Source organism: Ambystoma mexicanum, chromosome 11 (assembly GCF_040938575.1).
Source record: "Ambystoma mexicanum isolate Mex_15411 chromosome 11, UKY_AmexF1_1, whole genome shotgun sequence".
Taxonomy (NCBI): Eukaryota; Metazoa; Chordata; class Amphibia; order Caudata; family Ambystomatidae; genus Ambystoma; species Ambystoma mexicanum.
In genome coordinates, this window is record NC_090934.1 from 902,293,430 (window position 1) to 902,313,871 (window position 20,442).

The following is a 20,442-nucleotide window of genomic DNA, read 5'->3' on the forward strand; positions in this document are numbered from 1 at the left end:
AAATTCTACCTGAGTAGGGTGGGAGAGTCTCCAAGAATCCACCAGGCCGGTTTCAGTCAAACAGCGACTGAAGGCTTTATGAGATGTAGAACTTTTGAACATGCACTTAGATTTCCTATCCAAAAAGGGATCTAGTACTTGATGGATGTCACCACATAAAATAAGGTTAGTGAGGTTTGAGTTTAGTATAATTTGTTTAATGGGGTCCCAAAACACAGGGTCTGGCAAAGTAGGACCGTAAATATTCATAATAGTGACAGAGTCTGATCCTACCAAGAGTTTGACCCATTCCCAGCTCCCATTAGCATCAACCTCCTGTCACAAGATTTTACATTATTTTTTTTTTTTTTGCTAATGAGTATATCGAAACAATTTGTTCCCTATTGCAGGGCTGGCAATACCAGCTTTGACCCAAAAGGATTTGAGCTTTGTGGCTTCAGTGAGAGAGGTGGGTTTCCTGTACACAAGCAACAGATGGATTCCGTTTTTTAAGGTGGGAAGAAATTGTATACCTTTTGATTGGGCTGTTACATCCTTTAATGTTCCAAGTAACACATTTAACCCCTTAAGTGCCAAGGATGTGCCATCCCATCCTTAGCATTACCTTTCAGTTGCCAAGGATGAGATAGCTCGTCCTTTTTGGCATGTCATTTTGTGTGATTGCTGCAAAGCAGGGATCTCACAAAAGTGAAATCCAACCTCTGGGTTATGTGAGGAAGAGGTTCCTCCTCACAGCCCCAGGGTTGGATTTCTTCCAGTTCTATCAGTTTCACATCAGCACGCGTAATCCGTGCTGACATGAAACAAAGTAATTTACACGGCGGCAGCCATTTTCGGCTGCCGCAGTGAAAAGAGAAGGCGAGTCTCCATCTTTCTCTCCCTCGATCTGCAGCACCATTGTGCCGTTCAAATCGGGGGAAGTGTTGTTGGAAAGGGGAGACTCTCCCCTTTCTAACACTGTTTTTGAAGCATTACTAGGCGCGGATCGGGCGCAGAGTGCTTAATCTGCGCCCAGCAATGCCACTGGACCACCAGGGATCTGTTACTGTTATGTAAGCAGCCCTCCTCTCTCCCCCCCGCTGACCCCAAAGCATGGGGCCGCACGTATTGGCCTCTGTGGGGGCAGATGGGTACCCAACTGCCCCCAGGGAACGGGCCAAAAAAAAAATATATATAAATAAAAATTAGATTTGGGTGGGGGGCCACTAGACCACCAGGATATTTTTTTACAATGAAAGGGGGGTGTGCCTCTCCCCCACCCTAAGTGGGTGGGGGGGCACCTCATGTAGCCCTCCCTGGGGGCAGATGTAGTTATGATTTGTTTTTGCTCAGCTGACCATAGGTAACAAATGTTTTTTGTTTCCTTTACAGCTTTTTCTACACGAGCAGCTGCAACGTTATGAGAGTACTGTTTTTTTATTATTCTACGGTTAGGGCCCACTGTCAGTGGGCTGGGAGGGACTGGGACTGGATTATTGGTGGTGTGGGCAGGAGTCTGCTATCTGGGGAGGTATTTTGGTGGACTCGGACACAATTGCAGGGTCAGCCCACAAATAGGCCCCCATGCCTGCGTAACACTGGTGTTCGCTGGGAGCGGCTGTCTCCCACGTGGGTTGACTGTCCTCAAACCCAGGCTGCACCTCTGGCTGTGCTGCATTACAGATGTCACTGCCGGGGAGGAAAGGGGATCCTGCCAGGGCCCCCCAGAATTGCTGCTGGACTTGGGGACAGTCGACCCACATGGGAGACAGCCGCCCAAGGCCAGGGACATCACTATCCACCATCCTGGAGATGTGGCTGGCCTGCGTTATACCTTCTCCCTTTGGGAATGGATGCAGACTCTGCCGGGGCTCCCTGGGACTGCTGCTGGGCTTGGGGACGGTAGACGCACATGGGAAACAAATGGCCATGGAGATCACCCCTAACCGTCCTGGAGTTCTGGCTGGGCTGCGTTACATTGTTTCCCCAGCAGAGTGCCAATCTCTTCCCGGGGGGAAAAGCTATAACTTAGCCCAGCCAGAACTCCAGGACAGTTAGGGGCAATGTGCCCATGTTTCCCATGTGGGTTTACCATGCCCAATCCCAGCGGCAGTCCCCGGGGTTCGGGCATGGTCCCCATCACTTCCCGGAGGTAAATTCTGTCGCGTAGTCCAGCCAGAGCTCCAGGATGGTCGGGGGTGATGTCCCTGGCCTTGGGCACCCGTCTGCCATGTGGGTCGACCATCCCCAAGCCCAGCCTGGAGCTCTCACTGGGCTGTGTTACAGCCTTTCCCTCCGGGGAAGAATGGGGACCCTGCTGGAACTGCCACTGGACTTGGGGATGGTCGACCCACAAAGGAGACAGCCACCGAAGGCCTGGGACATCACCCCCCACAAATCCTGGAGCGCTGACTCAGCTGTGTTATAGAATTACCCTCGGGGAAGCGATGGAGACCCTGCCGGGGCTCCCTGGGACAGGCACTGCACTTGGGGGTGGTCGCCCCACATGGTAGACTGCCACCCAAGGCCAGGGTGATTACCCCGGTTTATCCTGGAGCTTTGGCTGGCCTGCGTTACAGCTTCTCCCTCCGGGAAAGGTTGAGGACCCTGCCGGGGCTCCCTGGGACTGCTGCAGCACTTGGGGACGGTCAAACCACATGGGAGACAGCCGCCCAATGCCAGGGACATCACCCCTGCCCATCCTGGAGCACTGGCTGTGCAGCGTTACATAATTTCCCCCTGGGGAGGAAAGGGGATCCTGCCCGGGGCTCCCTGGCACTGCCACTGTGCTTGTGGATGGTACACCCACATGGGAAACGGATACCCACGGCCGGGGACATCACCTCCAACCGTCCTCGAGTTCTTGCTGGCCCGTGTTACAGCTTTTCCCCACCAGGGAGCTCTGGCAGTGTGCCAATACATCCACGAAAGTGTGGGGGTGATGTCCCTGGCCTTGTGCGGCTGTCTCCCATGTGGTTTAACGGTCCCTAAACCCAGCAGCGAGTCCAGGGAGCCCCGGCAGGGTCCGACCTTTCCCGAAGGGAGAAGCTGTAACGTAGGCCAGCCAGAGCTCCAGGAAAGTTGGGGGTATTGTCCCTGGCCTTGGCCAGCTGTCTCCAATATGGTTTGACCGTCCCCAAGCCCAGCAGCGGGTTCAGGGAACCCCATCAGAATCCCCGACCTTTACCAGAGGGAAAAGGTGTAAAGCAGGCCAGCCAGAATACCAGGATGGTTGGGGGATCAAGTACCTGGCCTTGGACACCTGTTGTCCATCCCCAAGTGCAACGGCAGTCCTAGGGAGCCCCGGCAGGGTCTCCCTCCCTTCCGAGAGGTAAATTCTGTTACGCATCCCAGCCAGACCTCCAGGATGGTCGGGGTGAGGTCGCTGGCCTTGGGCCCCTGTCTACCATGTGGGTCGACAATCCCCAAGCCCAGCAGCAGTTTCAGGGAGACTCAGCAGGGTCCCCAACCTTTTCCAGAGGGAGCAGCTGTAACGCAGCCCAGCCAGAGCTCCAGGCTGGGCTTTGGGATGGTCGACCCACATGGGTGACAGATGTCCAAGGCCTGGGACATCACCCCGGCCATCCTGGAGCTCTAGCTGGGTTGCGTTACACCTTCTCCCTCTGGGAAAGGATGGGGAGCCTGCTGAGGCTCCCTGAAACCGCCGCTGGACTTGTGGACGGTCAACCCACATTAGGGACAACCACAGGGACATAACCCTGACCATCCTGGAGGTCTGGCTAGGCAGCATTACAGATTTTCCCCCGTTGATCGGACAAGGACCATTCCGGGCTCCCTGGGACGGCTGTTGGACTTGTGGATTTCCGCCCAGGTAGGTGCAGCCACACGTGTGAGGTACTGTTTTCATCCAGGCACCTGTGGGAAGGTAGGACATGTGTTGTTGGCGCGTGTTTCAGTAGTTTCCAGGTGGGAAATGTCTGAAAATTGTGTTTTATTTCCTAATATTTGGGTAATACATTCTGGGGCGATTCGCGCAAGTCAGACCTCTGTGGATTCCCACGGGTGTCTTCTTTTCTGAAATGCATGGGGTTCCACATTTTCCTTGCTGGCTGCGACACTGCAGGCCCAAATCTGTAGGTTGGCTTCCCAAACCCTTTGTGGGATATCAGTGGTTTAGCCTTTTCCCTTTGCAACCAGGTAGGTGCACCCACACATGTGAGGTACTGTTTTAGTTGGGACACCTGTGGGAACGCGGGAAGGTAGGTCATGTGTTGGCTGCATGTTTCGGTGGGTGAACGGAGGGAAATGTCTGAAAATTGTGTTTTTTTCGCCTAATTTCAGACTTTGCCAGGGATTGTGGGTAATAAATTCTGGGGCAATTCGCGCAGGTCAGACGACCTCTGTGGATTCCCATGAGTGTCTTCTATTCAGAAATGCATGGGGTTCCAGGTTTTCCTTGGTGGCTGCGACACACCAGGCCCATATCTGTAGGTTGTCCACAAGAGCAAATTCCTGCAAAATCTGCCGAAAGACTTGGGGGTACCAGTGGTTTAGTCTTTTCCCTGTGCGCCCAGGTTGGTGCACCCACACATGAGGTACTGTTTTCGTCGGGACACCTGTGGGAAGGTAGGACATTTGTTGTGTTTGTGTGGTTTTCATAACGTTTTCGACTCATTTGCTGCTGCCCTTTGTCACACAACCCTTTCATTTCCCAAATGTGACCTACATTTAGTCGCTGCTTTAGGCACTATACAGTTTTGTAACTTGCACAAGTCACCTACCCTTCAAAAGGTCTGCCTGTGCTCTTTCAATAAATGTATGCGTGCCATTCCTCACCACATTTGTTTTCCTTACTTACACATGCTAAGTATATCTGTTTAGGCCGTAAGCATAAAAAACCTGTGTACCGTGGCTCAGTTTTTGGCTTGTGGTTATGCTTGTTTTGTGAAACATTATGAAAAATGTGTGATTTCTTAACTGGAAGAGTCGGGGGAATGTAGCGGGGCATTGCTTTTCTCAAAATTTACAGAAGCCATTGTCGTACCGGGCCAACCATGTCCACCACATACCTTTTTTGTCTGTCATTTTCCAAATATTTCCCCAAACTATTACATTTTTCCCCACATAGTTTTTACCTGATCTGTGCAAATCACCCCTTTCTAAACTTGGAATTGTGTCTACTTTTCAGAAATGTATGCCTTTCTGTCTTCCCATTCAGCTTTCCTACCCTCCTCTTCCATTCCATCCACGCATGTCCTATTGGAAAAAGGCCAAAATCGCCTACTTCTCACTCAACCTGTTCTTGAAAGCCTGGAAAATGGCGAATTCAGCACAGCAAACCATTTGTTCCTAGTTCTTACAAGGAAAAAAAAGCACAGGCTTCTTTGTACATCATTTTATTGGCATTTTCTGAAGAAAAAAAACTAAAATGTTCTCCCTTTTGGTTATTTTCTCTCACCCCCCCCCCTACAGCAGACTAGGATTGGTGGCATTATGACCGCCTACATGTGGGAAGAAAGGGGGCCAAATTTGGCCAAGATATCTCATGTAACAAAAATGTTACAAGGGATCGAATGGCGACATACCAAAATCACCAAAAAAGGCCTTGGCACAGGGGGGGTAATCTCTTGGCAGTTAAGGGGTTTAAAGACCATAGCTTGTAATTGGAGAATACCAAGTTGGAATAATTGGCAGAGTGAACCTCAGTGACGATGACATACAATCATGAGATCAGCGCCATACATGCAGAAGGTAAACACAAAAGGAGAGAACATAAGAACAAAGGGAGAGGGAAAGGATGCCTGACCAATAATACAGCGTTTCAGAGTGGCCAAAGTAGTAACGAAAAATCAGGAGTGTGATACCCATTGGGAAGAGCAAGAAAAGCCATATCGTGTCAGATAAAAAAAGGGAAAAAAGAGCGGTAGGTGACACCAATGAGGGCTGAAAAAAAAATGAACCGCCCAAAAAGAGGAAGGGCACTCAAATGGCGGCCAGCCCACCAATATTACTGGCTGATGTTAGAAATTGTAAAGCGCAAAACAAAAGCAGAAAGCTCAAAATAAGGAGTAAAGAAATCAGCCATAGCACAGCACAGTGTCATGATCCTGATGCAGATGAGTTAGACGGTAGCGCCATGTCCTTGCTTTCCGTCTTGAGGGAGCAAATGAGTGCTTTAAGGTGCACTGGGTCAACAAAAACCGTTGTACGACTTTCATGTGTTAATTTGAAAGAAAATGGAACGTATAAACCATATATGACAATGATCTACTTGAGTGCCGGGCGGAAGGAGAGAAATTCTTTCCTGTGTTGAGCAGTTTTCTTTCCAATATGGATTGTCTTCCCTTGCCACATGAGGGGGTTCCTCTCCTTGGTTTTAGATATAAGCTGAAGTTGCGTATATTTAAGTATGTAAAATATCAGCGTGCATGGAGGATGATGAGGCGCCAGAGAGCTTATTACGGGGCCAATGAGATGGGCACGCTGAATGTTGATGGAAGCAAGGTGTGGAGCATCTCTTGTAAAAACAAAATGGGGTTGTTAACCTTTACAACCATCTGGTAAGCCAGAGACACAGATTATTACACCTGCTTCTATTTTCTAATTCCTCATTATGCTTCTGGAGATCTTTAGACACTCTTTCCAGCTGAGTAACCCTTGGTGAGACATCTTCAACCACGCCAATTCTACTCTCAATTTCACTCATTCTACTTTCAAATACATTCCACCTTCCATCAAGTTGCTGTAATTTTTGACTTGTGTTTTAATGAAGGGTTTTAGTGCCCTTATCTTTTGTAATGTAGCATCAAAGAAAGGCTCTGTGGAGGAGAGTGGAAGAGGCGAGTCATTTCTTGGTCTTTTATGAGAGACAGAAGTAGATGTAAGCTCTTTAGGGACAGCTGGGGTTTTAAAATTGCTTTTTCTAGAAGCCATTTCACACAGAAGAGCAAAGGCCAGTAATTCTTCCTGAGGCAATGAAGTAATTCTAGAAAGAGTTAGAGTGGACTTCCACAGGAAAGCGTTCATGTAGAATAATCAAGAGCAATGTTACCACAAAAATATAGTTGTTAACTTCACTTTGTTTCTTGTAATACAGTACGCCTTAAAACTGCAGCCCCAGTAGGTGGCGCTGTGCACGACGAGAAGGCTCGACCAGGCCCGATCCCGCTTGTTGTGTCACGGCAACGCTAAGGCTCTCCTCATGAGAGGCGGGTAGTTACAGAAGAGGCAAGCGCCCCACGTCCACAGCACCCGGAAGTTACATAAAGAGCCAGCAGAGCTCTTCCGAAGTGAAACTGGACAAACCTTCCCCTGGTAGACGTCAGATAAGTGAAAAACAAAAGCTAAGAATAGCGGGTTATGCGCAGCTACTATGATAATACAGGCAGTGGGCTGGAGTGGCACAATCAAGCGTCCATCTTCCCCGGCACCAAGCCACACCCCCATTCTAAACATTTTCATCCTTACTTCTTTGCACTTAACAATTCACACACATTTAAAAATGCATTTTTATCTTAAATTACTCTTCAGATCAGGCAGTAGAGTAACAGGACCTCTTCCTCTGGCACGGATATGCTGGTAGCACTGATAAAACTTATCTGTGAACCTGTGTGGGGAGACCACCATATCAGTTTCCTGTTTTATAGAATTTTTACTCCCGACATTTTTTTGGAAGGGAAGTGTCAGGAACATCCCTTATGTGTGGATGCAGACCAGACTAGTTTACATTGTGGGCACTTCATACAATTCAATCTACTAGTAGTTTTAATGTCATGTCCCTGTTGGATCTGTGCCAAAATAGGTTTATCTAGACATAGCTTTATAGACAATGGACCAGGGCCCACAGGTGTCAGAGCATTGTACAGGAGACATTAAAGACATACATAAATCTATAAAGGATTTGTGGGGATCAAATAACTTAATAGGAAAAACACCAGTCAAACAAAAGCATGATGGGGTTGTAATCAGATATTACAATCAAAGTATACGTGTAGGGCTATTTGTATCAAGATGCTCCAGTCAAACCTGTTTGAACATTTTCAAGTTCAGGACAATCAAATAGTATGCAGGAAGTATTTGGTAAGATGCCGATGGTATTTTTATTTTCCCTGAAAATCTTCTAATGTCCTACCCTACACTGTGGCCAGGTTGGAATGTAACAAATACAATTTCAACTTTGTCTTCGGATTAGTTCACAACCTTAAAAAACAAAACAGCAGAAACATTCTAGGTCAGGACCAGAGGCAAGCATTATGCTGCTCTTTCCTTTCATTAACTGTTTTGAATAATTTCGGCAGCAAGGTAAGAAAAAACGAAATCAATCATTTCTCAATAATCATGGGTCTTTAGTTTGAAACACCAGGCTTTGAAAATTAAATCTCGATAAAGTTCAAAAATGCCCCTTTTTATGTACTTCGCAGAGCACTGCACTTTAGCTTGAGAAAGTTCAGTTTGAAAGATTTTCTTCTTGGTGAATGTAATTGAATATGTTTTTTTCTCTGCTTCCCCTCTGACAGCTGCATATTCCGTCCTATCCTCCAAATCGTTTTTCTCCATCTTTGTTGCCAGAAAGAGGAACACAAGGATCACACAGAAGAGAGCATCTCTGCACAGCATGGTTTGTGGTGGATGACTTTTGTGGATTGACTGTGGAGCTGCATGGAGAGCTGTTCATACTATTCTCGGTATAATACACCATATAACCTCAGAGTGTGCTGTGAGCACCCCAGGACTAAATAAAACAGACACCAAGTTTAAACTCCCCTGCTTAATCGAAGTGCCATAAAAACGTGCCCAAATCACAGACAGACAGTACCCAGGCTTCATTGGCTCTAAAGCGGTTATTGTGTTCTCTCTCCCCCTTGTGAGGTGTGCAGAGTTTCCCATGGGGATGAAGAGTAACAGAGGAAAATGCATCATGTATCCGATGATGCTGGAGCCACGACCAACACCACCAGTCCTTGGTTACTAGAGCTTACGGCTGGCTCCGAGACGCAAATTTCTATATACCCAATTCAAGTGATTCGTGTGATGAGCTCCTTAGGGGTCAATCTGAAATGTCAACCACACTTCTCATAAGAAAGATAAAGGAATAATAGTAAGCCTTTATAAGGGACTTGTTCCAAACACTCAAAGACCAAGCTAAAGATGCCCTCCACTGCCACATAATTGGAGCAACAGCTCACCCTGCGCCGCAAGAGGAGCACTCTGTGAACTCAGATACAGCATCAAGAAGACATATGTCCAGAATGCTGCAAGCTCTACAGTGGTTTTCTACAATTGTAAATATAAACATAAGACGTCTATAAGAGAACTTGATAAAAATGTGGTGTTCGAGAATATGCAGAAGTCTTAGTGTGAGCAAGCCTACACACGCTTTGAAAAGGAGTGTGGGAGCCCCTCTAGTGAGAACAAACATGGCTCAAATACCCTGTTGTATGGAATTTATCCCACTCAGGAGGGTCTACAACCATGTTTTAGCTCAGTGCACTGCAGTAGAGGGGCTCCCACACTCCTTAGTAACTTTGTAAAAAATGGGGTTTCACCCCAAGTAGCCCAGGGTAATCCAGACATTGACCCCTTGCACACTGTGCTTAGAGAGGCAGAGCTTACCTCACTGATGAGGCATGACTAGGCCAAAACACGTGTCTGGAGTTGCTGATGGTACGCTTGTTCAGAGGAGAATTGCCTAGCATTTCGGGGCTGGACTGCCCTTGTGGTTGGGGCCTGATATGCAAATCGTTATTTCTCCTCTGTGAAGGGTGCAGTGAGCTAAAACGTGTTTGTAGACCCTCCTGAGTGGAAGAAATACTATAGAACAAGGTATTTGACCCACGATCGCTCTCAGAAGAGGGGCACCCACACTCCTTTGTACATCTGCTTTGTACTGAAGCAAAGATTTATGAAACTGCACAAACAGGCAGGCTTTGCTGATAAACATGAATTCTGATAATCTTTACAGACAGAACAATGTATGTGATCATGCGTCCTGGCAGACATATCCAACGCAGGTTTCAAACAATAAATCCAATCTTTTTTCAGAGAAATCATTGGGAGTAGCAGACTCAGTGAATCTTAACCTGGCCAGAACCCAACAAGTTAGTCCGAACTATCAGCAACGTAAAGGATTTGTATCCCATTTCCCGACGAGAGTCCGTTACTTCAAGGTGAATGAGATCTTAACTGAAGCACCACTACCGGTCAACATGACAAGAGGTTTACAAATCGATCCGTTTCAAGAGCACACCACTAGCACCATTCAAAACCAATGCCTGATTAAACCAATAACCACTGGGACCGAACATTAAGACCTCATTTGTCGCTGGGATACTGCTCAAGGTCATTTCCTTACTAGGTAATGTTTGACACCAGTTCTCAATCCAGAGAAGTCCATTCCCAAGATAAATCCCAACCAGACTGGTCACAAAATGACAGAAGGCTTTGATGAAAGAAGCACCACTGATGCTTAATGGATAGAGCAGAGGAAATCATGTACTCAAGAGCAGCATCATTCACCTGTTTTAGTTATATCCTTTATCTCTTACCTTTAGATTCCTAAGAACAGAGTTCATGAACCAATGTTGGTTCCATCATTTCACTTATGAGATGTCAGAGTTGCCATTTTACAGAAGCATTGCCCATATTTTGTGTCCACTTATTAGAAATTCAGGCTTTCTGGGAGCATTCACTAAAATTGGATCTATTGGTTTATGCAGTTTTTGTAAGAAAATAAATGTATGTTGGAATTATACAATAAACAAAGATAGGGTCACGGGTGCAGGGAAGGGATACTAAATGGCACAGTTCGAAAACGCTACCAGAAATGAAAATCCTCAGTCTCAATGGGACCTGTACTTGAAAAAAGTGGAAATCAGACACATACATCTTCAATAACTGATGTGGACACAAGTCTACAGAGACCACGGTGTAAATGCAGGAAGTGGATGTCTACAGCACTCGCACTGTAAAGTAAAAATATTAAACAATTCTAAAAACTACCCAACAATCTGGGTGAAGATTTCCATCCATAGACTCACCGTGTAGGACATGACAAGGTTGATCATTCCTTCTTTGTCATCACCCTGTCTCCCGCTCAAGCTGTACCATTCATCTTCTACCTTGCCTTCCTTGAGCGACTCTGGGATAGTAATATGTGTCCATGCAATTCGGTCATCCATTGAAAAGGCTCGCTAAATTTGGGAAGGAAACAAAAAAACAAAAAGAAATCGGATTTAATGAACCCTTGTTTCAAAATCCATTCAAGCAAAACAATACGCTAAATACACTACTTACTCATGCTAAATGAAAGCAAGCGGGCTCGTCGTCCTCAAATCAGAGTCTTAACATAGCATACATGAGCCAAGGAACCCATGACAGTACTCATCGCGACTGACAAAGAAAAAGTATGTTTCTAGGTCAGGGTCTCTGGTAACACTGGCAACTCATCCAATTGGTAACTTTTGGGAACATTATGGCACCATGTGGCAGAACAATACGTGGTCTAAGCAGTTAAAATTCTGTAAAGATACTAATAAGTGCACACACACACTTAGACATTTCACAGAGTTTCATATATCTAAACCAAAGCTATAAGTGTTTGTAAATGAGCTATGTATGGAACACATACATGTATTAAAAAAAAGGCATTGATTTGCTTGCACCCCTTTTTTAAGCAGGTAAATCAACCTGGCTGCAATCTCTGCATGCTTTTGCCTTTACAACACAAAATGCATTTCAGTATTGGAAACAGTCTGAAACTCTTGCCTGGAAAGTTCCACTCCCTATGCCATTTTCTTAGACACTGGTTGAACCAGCGCCTCAAAGCAAGTGAATGTTGCAGACTGCAGAGAATGGAGAGGCCAGTGTAATTTTCAAGGAATACGTTTTGAAACTATTCATGTATAAACAGTATAAGACATTCCAACGAAGGCAGCTGTGTGTTAAATTTCCAAGCAGGGCAAATGCTGGAGGAGTTTTCAAGCCATGATCCAGATAAGGAGGAGGAACAGTCAGCATTGTAGGATAGTGTAGAAGGTGTATTTTCAAACAGTCAAAATATTTGTTTGACATAAAAGTGAAAGCTAAGTAATTCCCTAAATAGTTCACTTCTCCAATTCAAATACTTGCGAGTTTTGGGGGAGGGGGTGCTAGAGAAACAGAGCGAAATGGCAGCAGATTAGTGAAGCTCCGTTGCCTGAAGCTGAAAGCACGCACAATGCAACCTCCAGATCCCTGAACTGCAGCGGCCGAGAGGGGTGACGGTTGGCGGAATGCGTGGAGGATCAGCTGTTGGCCATGGGACTTGACAGGAGCCCATATCTTTCCAAAATTGCCCACAGATGCGATCGGCCATGCGGCGGGGAACGGCTGCCCGCCATCCAGCCCATTGCTGCTCACAGCCGAGCTCACCAGTCGCTGCGCACTGACCGGCGACCACACCACCCACTGCTCTGTCCCTGCCCCCTTCCCACACACTTGCGCAATCTGAATGACACCTGGCCTAGTAGGATCACTGTCCGTCCTCCCTTTTGTTCCCCTCCCTTGCCTCGTCGCGCCTTGAAACACTTGTGTATAGGCGCGTTATAAATGCCATATATCAGGAGAGATCAGGGGAGGCCCTCTCACCACACTTTTGGTCCCCTGGACAGCTGCTTGGTGCTGGCACCACGCGGGTGAGCTAGGAATGAGAGCGGCCCCTGCCTGGCGCCCTGTGGGTCCGCCGGGCTAACAAGGTGCATGTGAGAGCGCTTTCCTCCATTGTCCAGCATTCTCCCATTGGGCCGACACTCTGGGAGCAGCCCCTCACCCACAACGGAAGGGAGACTGTGGGAGGATCTAACACCATTCAACTGGATCCCCAGGCGGCCTCACATTGCGGATCACTGGCGGGCTAGCTGGGAGTGACAGCGACCCCGGCGGGCTCATGAAGATGACTGGTGCACAGGGACACGCGGGCCTGCTCTGCCATGCCCCCAGTAGCTGGGCCAACACTTGGGGAGAGATCATCATCCAGCCGGTAAGCCACTCTCCGCGTGGGGGGAAATATATCCCACCAGCAACTGTCATTGCGCACCGCCAAGACACCTGAACTATCACTCCAAGCATAAAGGGCAGGGGAGAACCACTGATCCCAGTACTGCTGCCTCCACCCTGATTAGCGGCGGGGGCAGAACTTGCAGGCCTACTCATTTATCAAACATTCTTGTGTCCCCTGCAAATGGGGGGTGAGCCCTCCATCCAGTACCCCCCCCAGGGCAGCGCTACCAAACAACTAGGGGGCTGAGCCCCATGCTCGCTGGAACAGAGCGCACACATACCTGTCAGAATACTGAAGTAGTGGGATCCTGCAGGTGTGAAGCTGGCCCACCTAGCCCTCTAAGCCTGCCTGCTCAACAATCCTGCTTCTTTAAAACTATTGGCCAGGCAAACCCAAGGGGAAAGGGGAATGGAGAAAACAACAAAAGACAAGAACTCCCACTGCAGGTACTTCAGACTGTCTTCACTGGAGTGTTTCAACACAGAAGGGTTCCTAAAAGGAAAAATACAACTTTCAATATAATGTCTAAACTATACTCTTTGACAAGCCTTACTCTAATTACCTGTTGCCCAAGCTTGTTTTGCCATTAGGCTTCAAGTATATTCATATTGGTGACAGTTGGTAATTGGATTATAATGTCTTCAACTTGACTATATTCACTCAGCTTTTCTTAAATCCTTAAAATAATGCCCAAGCAACATTGTTATTAGTATAAACTAATTAATTCTGGTGTGTGATTTGTAAAACTAAATTCTTCCTTGTAATGTTACCTGCTATTTTCTTTTTATCTGAAGTCTTATTGAATTCTTTAGGAGATATGAAGCTTTTCCAAAATTATATATATAATGCGTGTTGCTCAAATAATGTCTTCGATAATTATAAAAATTGAAACTCACTCGATCAGCTGACAAAAAGGTATTATACACAGTCGCATAAAAAATAAAATGCAACTGACAATTATTCGTAACGCTCGTTTAATAATACGACGCGCAACGCAAGGAAATGAAGGAAAACTGAAGACATCCACAAAATGGCCGCGATGCACTCGCGACATACAAAGGTCCTTTCCTTTAATCCGCGCTCACGCGTAGATCCAAGCACTATGGCAACGACGATACGAACCCAAAAATACAATGTTTGTTCTTATGTTACGATTAGTTATTTTACATTAGTACAACGGCGGTTACGATCCGCACACCACATTAATAAAGGTTAAGAACTTTTTACATAGAAAACTTGCGGCAACATTTTCATGAATTTTACTTTCTTTTTAAAAAAAAATGAAATTCTTGTTATCTTCAAACAAATACGAATTTCTAGTTCATTTAAAAAAAAAATATCAATCCACAACAGATTCTTCATAAGTCTTAGAAGGAAAGATTAAAGTCTTTGAGTTCATTCAAAAAATGTGAAACACCCCTTATCTCAGTCATAGGAACTATGCAGTTCTGCTCAGCTGTTCAACATTCAGATCTCCTGGAAATCTTCAGTAGATTTTCTGCAAACTTGCTTCTTGAATAAAATCTACTAGTATGAACTAGAACTAAAAACTAATGCTCTTTTTCTTTTAAATAACTATTATTAATTTTACCCAGAGCTCCAGAAAAACATGACCTACTCTAGTGAATACTTTAATGAAAGGCAGTTGAGAATTGTTCACAATGCTGCCTGCTGTAAACTAAACCAATCACTGCTGTGAAAGTGTTCCACCATCTTGGCTTGGGGCATTTCATCTTTCTAACTGAAAGTTAGTTAAGGGAAAATAAAACAAACTAAAAAAGGAAATGTTCTACTCTCTAAACAGAATTTATTTAATATTTCAACCACCCTCCCTTTCTAACTTTCCTGGAATAGTATTTGACATACCCTATTCTCCTAAGAACCTTGTCAATGTGAGGTGCAAAATGTGAAAACCTGACAATACCACCTTGCTGTTACAACCTACAGGGGAATTTTGTGCATCAACACCCACCCCAGAGGACCGGCCACGCTGCTCTCCGAGCCCACCTACCACAGATTACCTCCCAAAACGTCAGGACCAACGAGGGGCCCAGCAACACTAGGGTGGCGGCGTGAGGCTCGGAGGGCACCCAGCGCTGCCGGTAGCACTGCCCCGGGACTCTATATCACCATAGTCCAACGTCCAGAGATGCCTGCCCACCCCTCCCCCCACCAGGCAGTCGGCCTTGGCCCATGGTGTCGCCCCAGTCCAGTGGTTTTCTGCGGATCTGGTGGAGCATGCTACAACCTGCATCTGCCCCACAGAGCAGCTGATCCCAGAGGGGGAGAATGGAGTCACTACCCTGCGGCCATTTGTGCGAAAACCACCCACAATGGAGACACAGATACAGGGTCAGCTCCAGGCAATCCTACAGGAGATGAGAAGTATCGGACAGATGACGCAGGAGACTAACAAAACATTCCAGGAAATCAAGCGGGATATCCAGGATGCACAAACGAGACTGAACGCTCAAACTGACCAGACGATGAAAAACGATCAACGGGTCAGCTCGCTGGAGGATAACACTACATCCATGGCCCCAACGGGCTGATAAGAGGTGCAACGCCTCGGAGCAAGAGTGGAGGACAAAGAGAATAGGCCCTGACGCGATAACCTGCGCCTGGTCTGCCTGCCCGAAAACACAGAGGGCTCGGATTTCGAGTCCTTTACATATGAACTTCTCTGGGATAAGCTGAAGTTGCCAGGCCCACGTCCATGGTGATTGAATGCGTCTTCAATCGAGCTCCAATCCCCAAACCCGCATCAGGCGAACGTCCATGAGAAATCACCATGCGCCTAGTGAACTTACAGCATAAAATGGCCATTCTAAAGGCATACAGAGCTGTGGGCACCCTCCAAGTGGACAGAACAGAGGTCAAGATCTTCAACAACTATTAAGTGGAGGTCTCTTGGCACAGGAAGGGGCTCAATCCTATATTCAAGGCAGGCCTTGAGATGCTCAGATCATCGGCATTACCTTAAGTTCCCAGAGACATGGTGTATCCAGCTTGAGAGGCAGTGGCATGCGTTTGAGGAGCTGGAGGGGAGCAGGTGAAAGTGGATCTAGGTCACCTGGCCTAAGCCCTGCCCACCTGGTGCCTTCCTGGTTGCCGCTCTTTTTCACCACTTAGCAAGCCCCGCCCACCTGGTGCCTTCCTGCTTGTCACTATATTCCCTACTTAAGGAGCCCTCCAGCCTCATTTCCATTGCAGCTGGAGAGCAGGTGCAATTGGATATAGGTCACCTGGCCTAAGCACCACAAACCTTCTTAGCCCTGTCTCTTTCTTCCTGCTCTTAACTCAAGGGTGTCTCTCGCCCAGGTGTACGAAGCAAAAGGCTGACGAAGTAAAGAGAAATTCCTGTTTGGACCTGTTCGGACAATGAGGACCCAGGGCCCGACCCCATGCTCAGACAGCAGGTAAGCATGCACCAACATGTGTTTACACCCTTTGTCCCCACAGGCCATTCCCACCCCCTTTGGTCCCCAGTGATGTTACCTTGTGACCCCCCCCTTTCTCGCACACAGGTGTTGCCTGTTTCGCTTGATTCTTCTACCCTGCTTCTCCCCCCCAGCCTACTTCTGCAGGAGTCTGTCCTGATAATTCTGGTTTCACCATCGTCGTCTTGTGGGCAATGCTGGATTTAACTTTGATGGACTTCACTGATTCACGGTGTGTCACCCTTTTTCAACTCTCATGCTGGACTTCCTTTGCATCTTGTTCTCAGGGTGACCCTGAATCATGCTGTTCCCATCTTCATCTTGTATCCTGGCTTGCAACATTATGTGTTACACTAAAAAGGATAAACAGAAAGGTGCAGGACGGCCAGCTATTGCTACTGGGGCGAGCAGTGAGACGCAGCAGCGCGCAAAGGAGGTGCTTGAGGCCATAAGCACGAACAAATGGATAGCAGCGCAGGTGCTCTTAAATCTTCAAGGAGGACAGATAGAAGAAGAGAGAAGAAACTGGAGCGGGAAGACGAGGAGGAAGAGAGCAGAAAAGGGAGATCAGGGAGAAAAGGGAGAGAGAACTGGAGAGAAAGAGAAAGAGAAAGAGAGAGAAAGGGAGAGAAAGGGAGAGAAAGAGAGAGAAAGAGAGAGAGAGAAAGAGAGAGAAAGAGAGAGAAGAAAAACGCAAGTTAGCAGAGAGACAGCAGAGGAAGTCACAGTTGGCCACATTGGCAACAGAATGAGCGTGCAGGGAGAACGACGAGCGAGCAATAAGGGCAATGAAGACCCAGGCAGCAGTGGATAGGGACAGGAATAATCAGGAAGAGGCCAGACAGACAGAACCAGACAGCACAAACTGACGAGGTAGGAGCGCGACAGAGGGAAGTGGAGTAAGCCTAGGGGTCTGGGCAGGAGGTAGAAAATGTGATATATTAGACATTGATCTTAGCATGAAACCTAAAAAAGACTTGACATCGAGGAGAATGAGTTTTGCCGATGATTTTTGTAGAAACATGGACACAGGATCTGACAATGAAGACAAACACAGTGGGGACGAAAGGGGGGAGCAACACCGGTCAGAGTCCACAGGGACAGACAAGTGGGCGTCATGGGAATGTAGGACCCACAGACAAGGAGAAGGACGGACAGATTCAGACAAGCAGGCACAGCAGGCGAACAACCTACCTTCGCAACACACACAACACATGTTGATAGATTAAGGATCTCCCGGGACGTAGATGGGGGGTGGGGGGACAGCCATAGCTTGCCCAAGAGGACGATTGTCCAGAGCTTATGACGATAACAGGAGAGTACCCACATTGGAACCAGTAGATATATGCACAGACATTGAGGATGAGAGAGGGCCTAGGCAAATAAGACTGTACCGAAGGACACCTGAGGAGGTGACAGCATATACGCTGATGCCCTTATTGGAGAGAGGAAGGGTGAGACCTCAGTACGTGCCATGTAAGCACACAGACAAGGAGAATGTTAAGTGTAGGTTACCATCAGTGAGCGCGGGAGCGGGTTAATGGATTTATGATGGAGAAGATGACAGCTGGCCACAGACTACCAGTGGGTGACTTAACGGGTCTATTAGTATCGATATTAGGAGATGCAGCTGATGATGAATGGACAACGGCAGGGTTCCCAGGGTTGACGGCACAGAACACAGCGCACGATGGGGCGCCATTTGTAAACTGCAGGGCTGCAGTATAACAAGCATTACGAACACAATACTCAGATACGTCAGACATCCGGGCGACTACGTTATGTAAAATGAGGGACGATGAAGATCCTGTGCAGTACGCTCATGAGATCCAAGAGCTTTGGCACCTCTAAACTCGAGAACCGTGGGACAATACAATAGCAATATTTTATCAGATTTTAGTGCAGGGACTACCAGAGCCAGTACAGAAGAGTTTGAAGAAACTGGTGGGGTTGGAAGCGAAGGGATGGCAAGAAATACAGCTCACAATAGTGCATCATTGTAGATTGTGGCAGGAGAAGGTTAAGCAAAAAGCCGAAGATAGGAAGGCAGATGAGGCCAAACAAGTGCAGCAAAAACTATGAAAGTATGTGATGAAAGGGGCGGTTATAACCATCCCCACCCCACAGACACAGCAGCAGCACGAACAACTCCCACAGTTTGCACCGCCCATGGGAGGAGGGTACATGGGGAAGCGGCAGCCAATAGCAGGGATTTTGAGGAAGGGGAGTATTACAAAGGGGGTGTGGCTTCGGACCACAGATGCATCATAATCAAGGGGGGGTTCAGGAGGATTTTGGGGATGTGGACAGCAGATGCAGCAGAACCAAGGGGACTTTTCAGGGTTTTTTTCAGGACAAGGGAGAGAGCCACCACAGTGCTGGACTTACGGCCAGCTAGAACAAATTTCACGGGCATGCTGATTTAGAGGAACACAACATAATTGGGGAGAGCAGGGCCAGCAGCAATATCAAGGAGACCAAGATGATTATGTACAGGATCAACAGCCACAAGGGCAGATGCAAGGCACATATCAACAGATGCTCAAGCATAACCACAAGCCCAACCACAGCCACAAGTGCAGATGCAGGCACCACAGATATCAGCACCAATACCACAGTATTTACAAGCACCACAGATTAGGGGGACTACACAACAACTAGCAAAGATACAAGATGACAGCGCACTGGCACATGTGGACACAGTAGCAACAGTACCCGTCCGACTATTGGGCGGAGTTACAAGGGTGGAGACCAACCCCTTTCCAGGGAATGGGTTATCCATGTACCCCCAATAGGACTGCCCACAGACTAACTTGATGTGCCCTATCCTGGCGATCACACCCAACCCTGCGGGGGAAACTCGCATAGGGGTGATGATAGGTGACAAAACGTTTTCCTTTCTTGTTGATACTGGGGCGACTAGATCATGTATTAGGAAGGGAACATTTAAGTCGTCAGGCATTGCCATGAACACTCAAGGATTCTCTGGGGTTCGAGGAGTGGCATCTTTTACTGATAATATCTCACTATCTATAGGAGATCACGACTTATCATTACCTTTACTTTACTCTCAACAGACACCTGTAAACATATTGGGATGAGACATCATGAGCAGACTAAACTTGACTATTTCATTCACAGACAAAGGCATAGTGTGCTCAACACCAGGCATACATATGCTAAATGTAAAGCAGATTGTCCAAGCATATTGTGGACGCAGAGTACAGAGGGGGCCTGGCGGCTGCCAGTGGACCAAGAGATGTTTCAATATGGGACGGACATTGCCATTGTATGGATGCCAGGCATTGCAGGGAAAGTGTGGAGAGTTCAAGCGCATACCTATTCAGGTCAGAGACACCATTGGACGAGCCACAAGGAACGATAGTGTGGAGATAGAGGCGTTGTTGGCAAGGGAGGACAGGATTGCAGTGCATGGAGTAGATAACAATGGGAGGGCATTGAGAGCAATAATGGCAGTTTTAGAGTTGTGCAGGGTGACCACAGTGACAGATGATGAACTATTTGGAGAAGGGAGACATGAATAGGAAATGGTGTTCGAAATGAGTATACCATATTGGTTACAGACACATTACAGGGCGGTGAGAGAGTGGCTTTGGTGCTGGACGCACCACCCTCATTTTGGGAGGAGGACATGGCCAAAGTGCCCAACAGTTTATGGACCACAAGTCCTTATGACGTGGGCTGCATAGAGAGCATAGGGGGGAGTGAAGATTAAACTAAAACCAGGAGTGATTTTGGCAAGGGTAAAGCAATACCCCCTACCAAGGAAGTAGATGAAGGCATTTATGAAACAATCATGGCAGTGATTGGGAGAGGCATTCTGGTACCATCAGAATCTCCATGCAACACAGCAGTGTACCCTGTGCGCAAGGCTAACAGGGGGCATGGTGTTTTATTCAGGATTTAAGACCTCTTAACCATATTGTAGAAGCAGAGTATCCTCTAGCAGCAAACCCAGCGACAATTCTGTGCGGCATTCCAGTGGAAGCCATCTGTTTCACGATC

The 20,442-nt window shown here is 47.3% G+C and overlaps 1 protein-coding gene across 4 annotated transcripts in view; it reads right to left on the reverse strand.

Moving 5' to 3' along the window:
• The window catches only part of TOLLIP (toll interacting protein), a 695,464-nt gene that overhangs the window by 245,465 nt on the left and 429,557 nt on the right, over window positions 1-20,442 (reverse strand). For all 4 annotated transcript variants that reach the window (XM_069623970.1, XM_069623969.1, XM_069623971.1 and 1 more), the window contains exon 4: window positions 10,977-11,129. In XM_069623970.1, coding sequence (XP_069480071.1) covers window positions 10,977-11,129 — 153 coding nt within the window. The remainder of the gene's footprint in view (window positions 1-10,976; window positions 11,130-20,442) is intronic.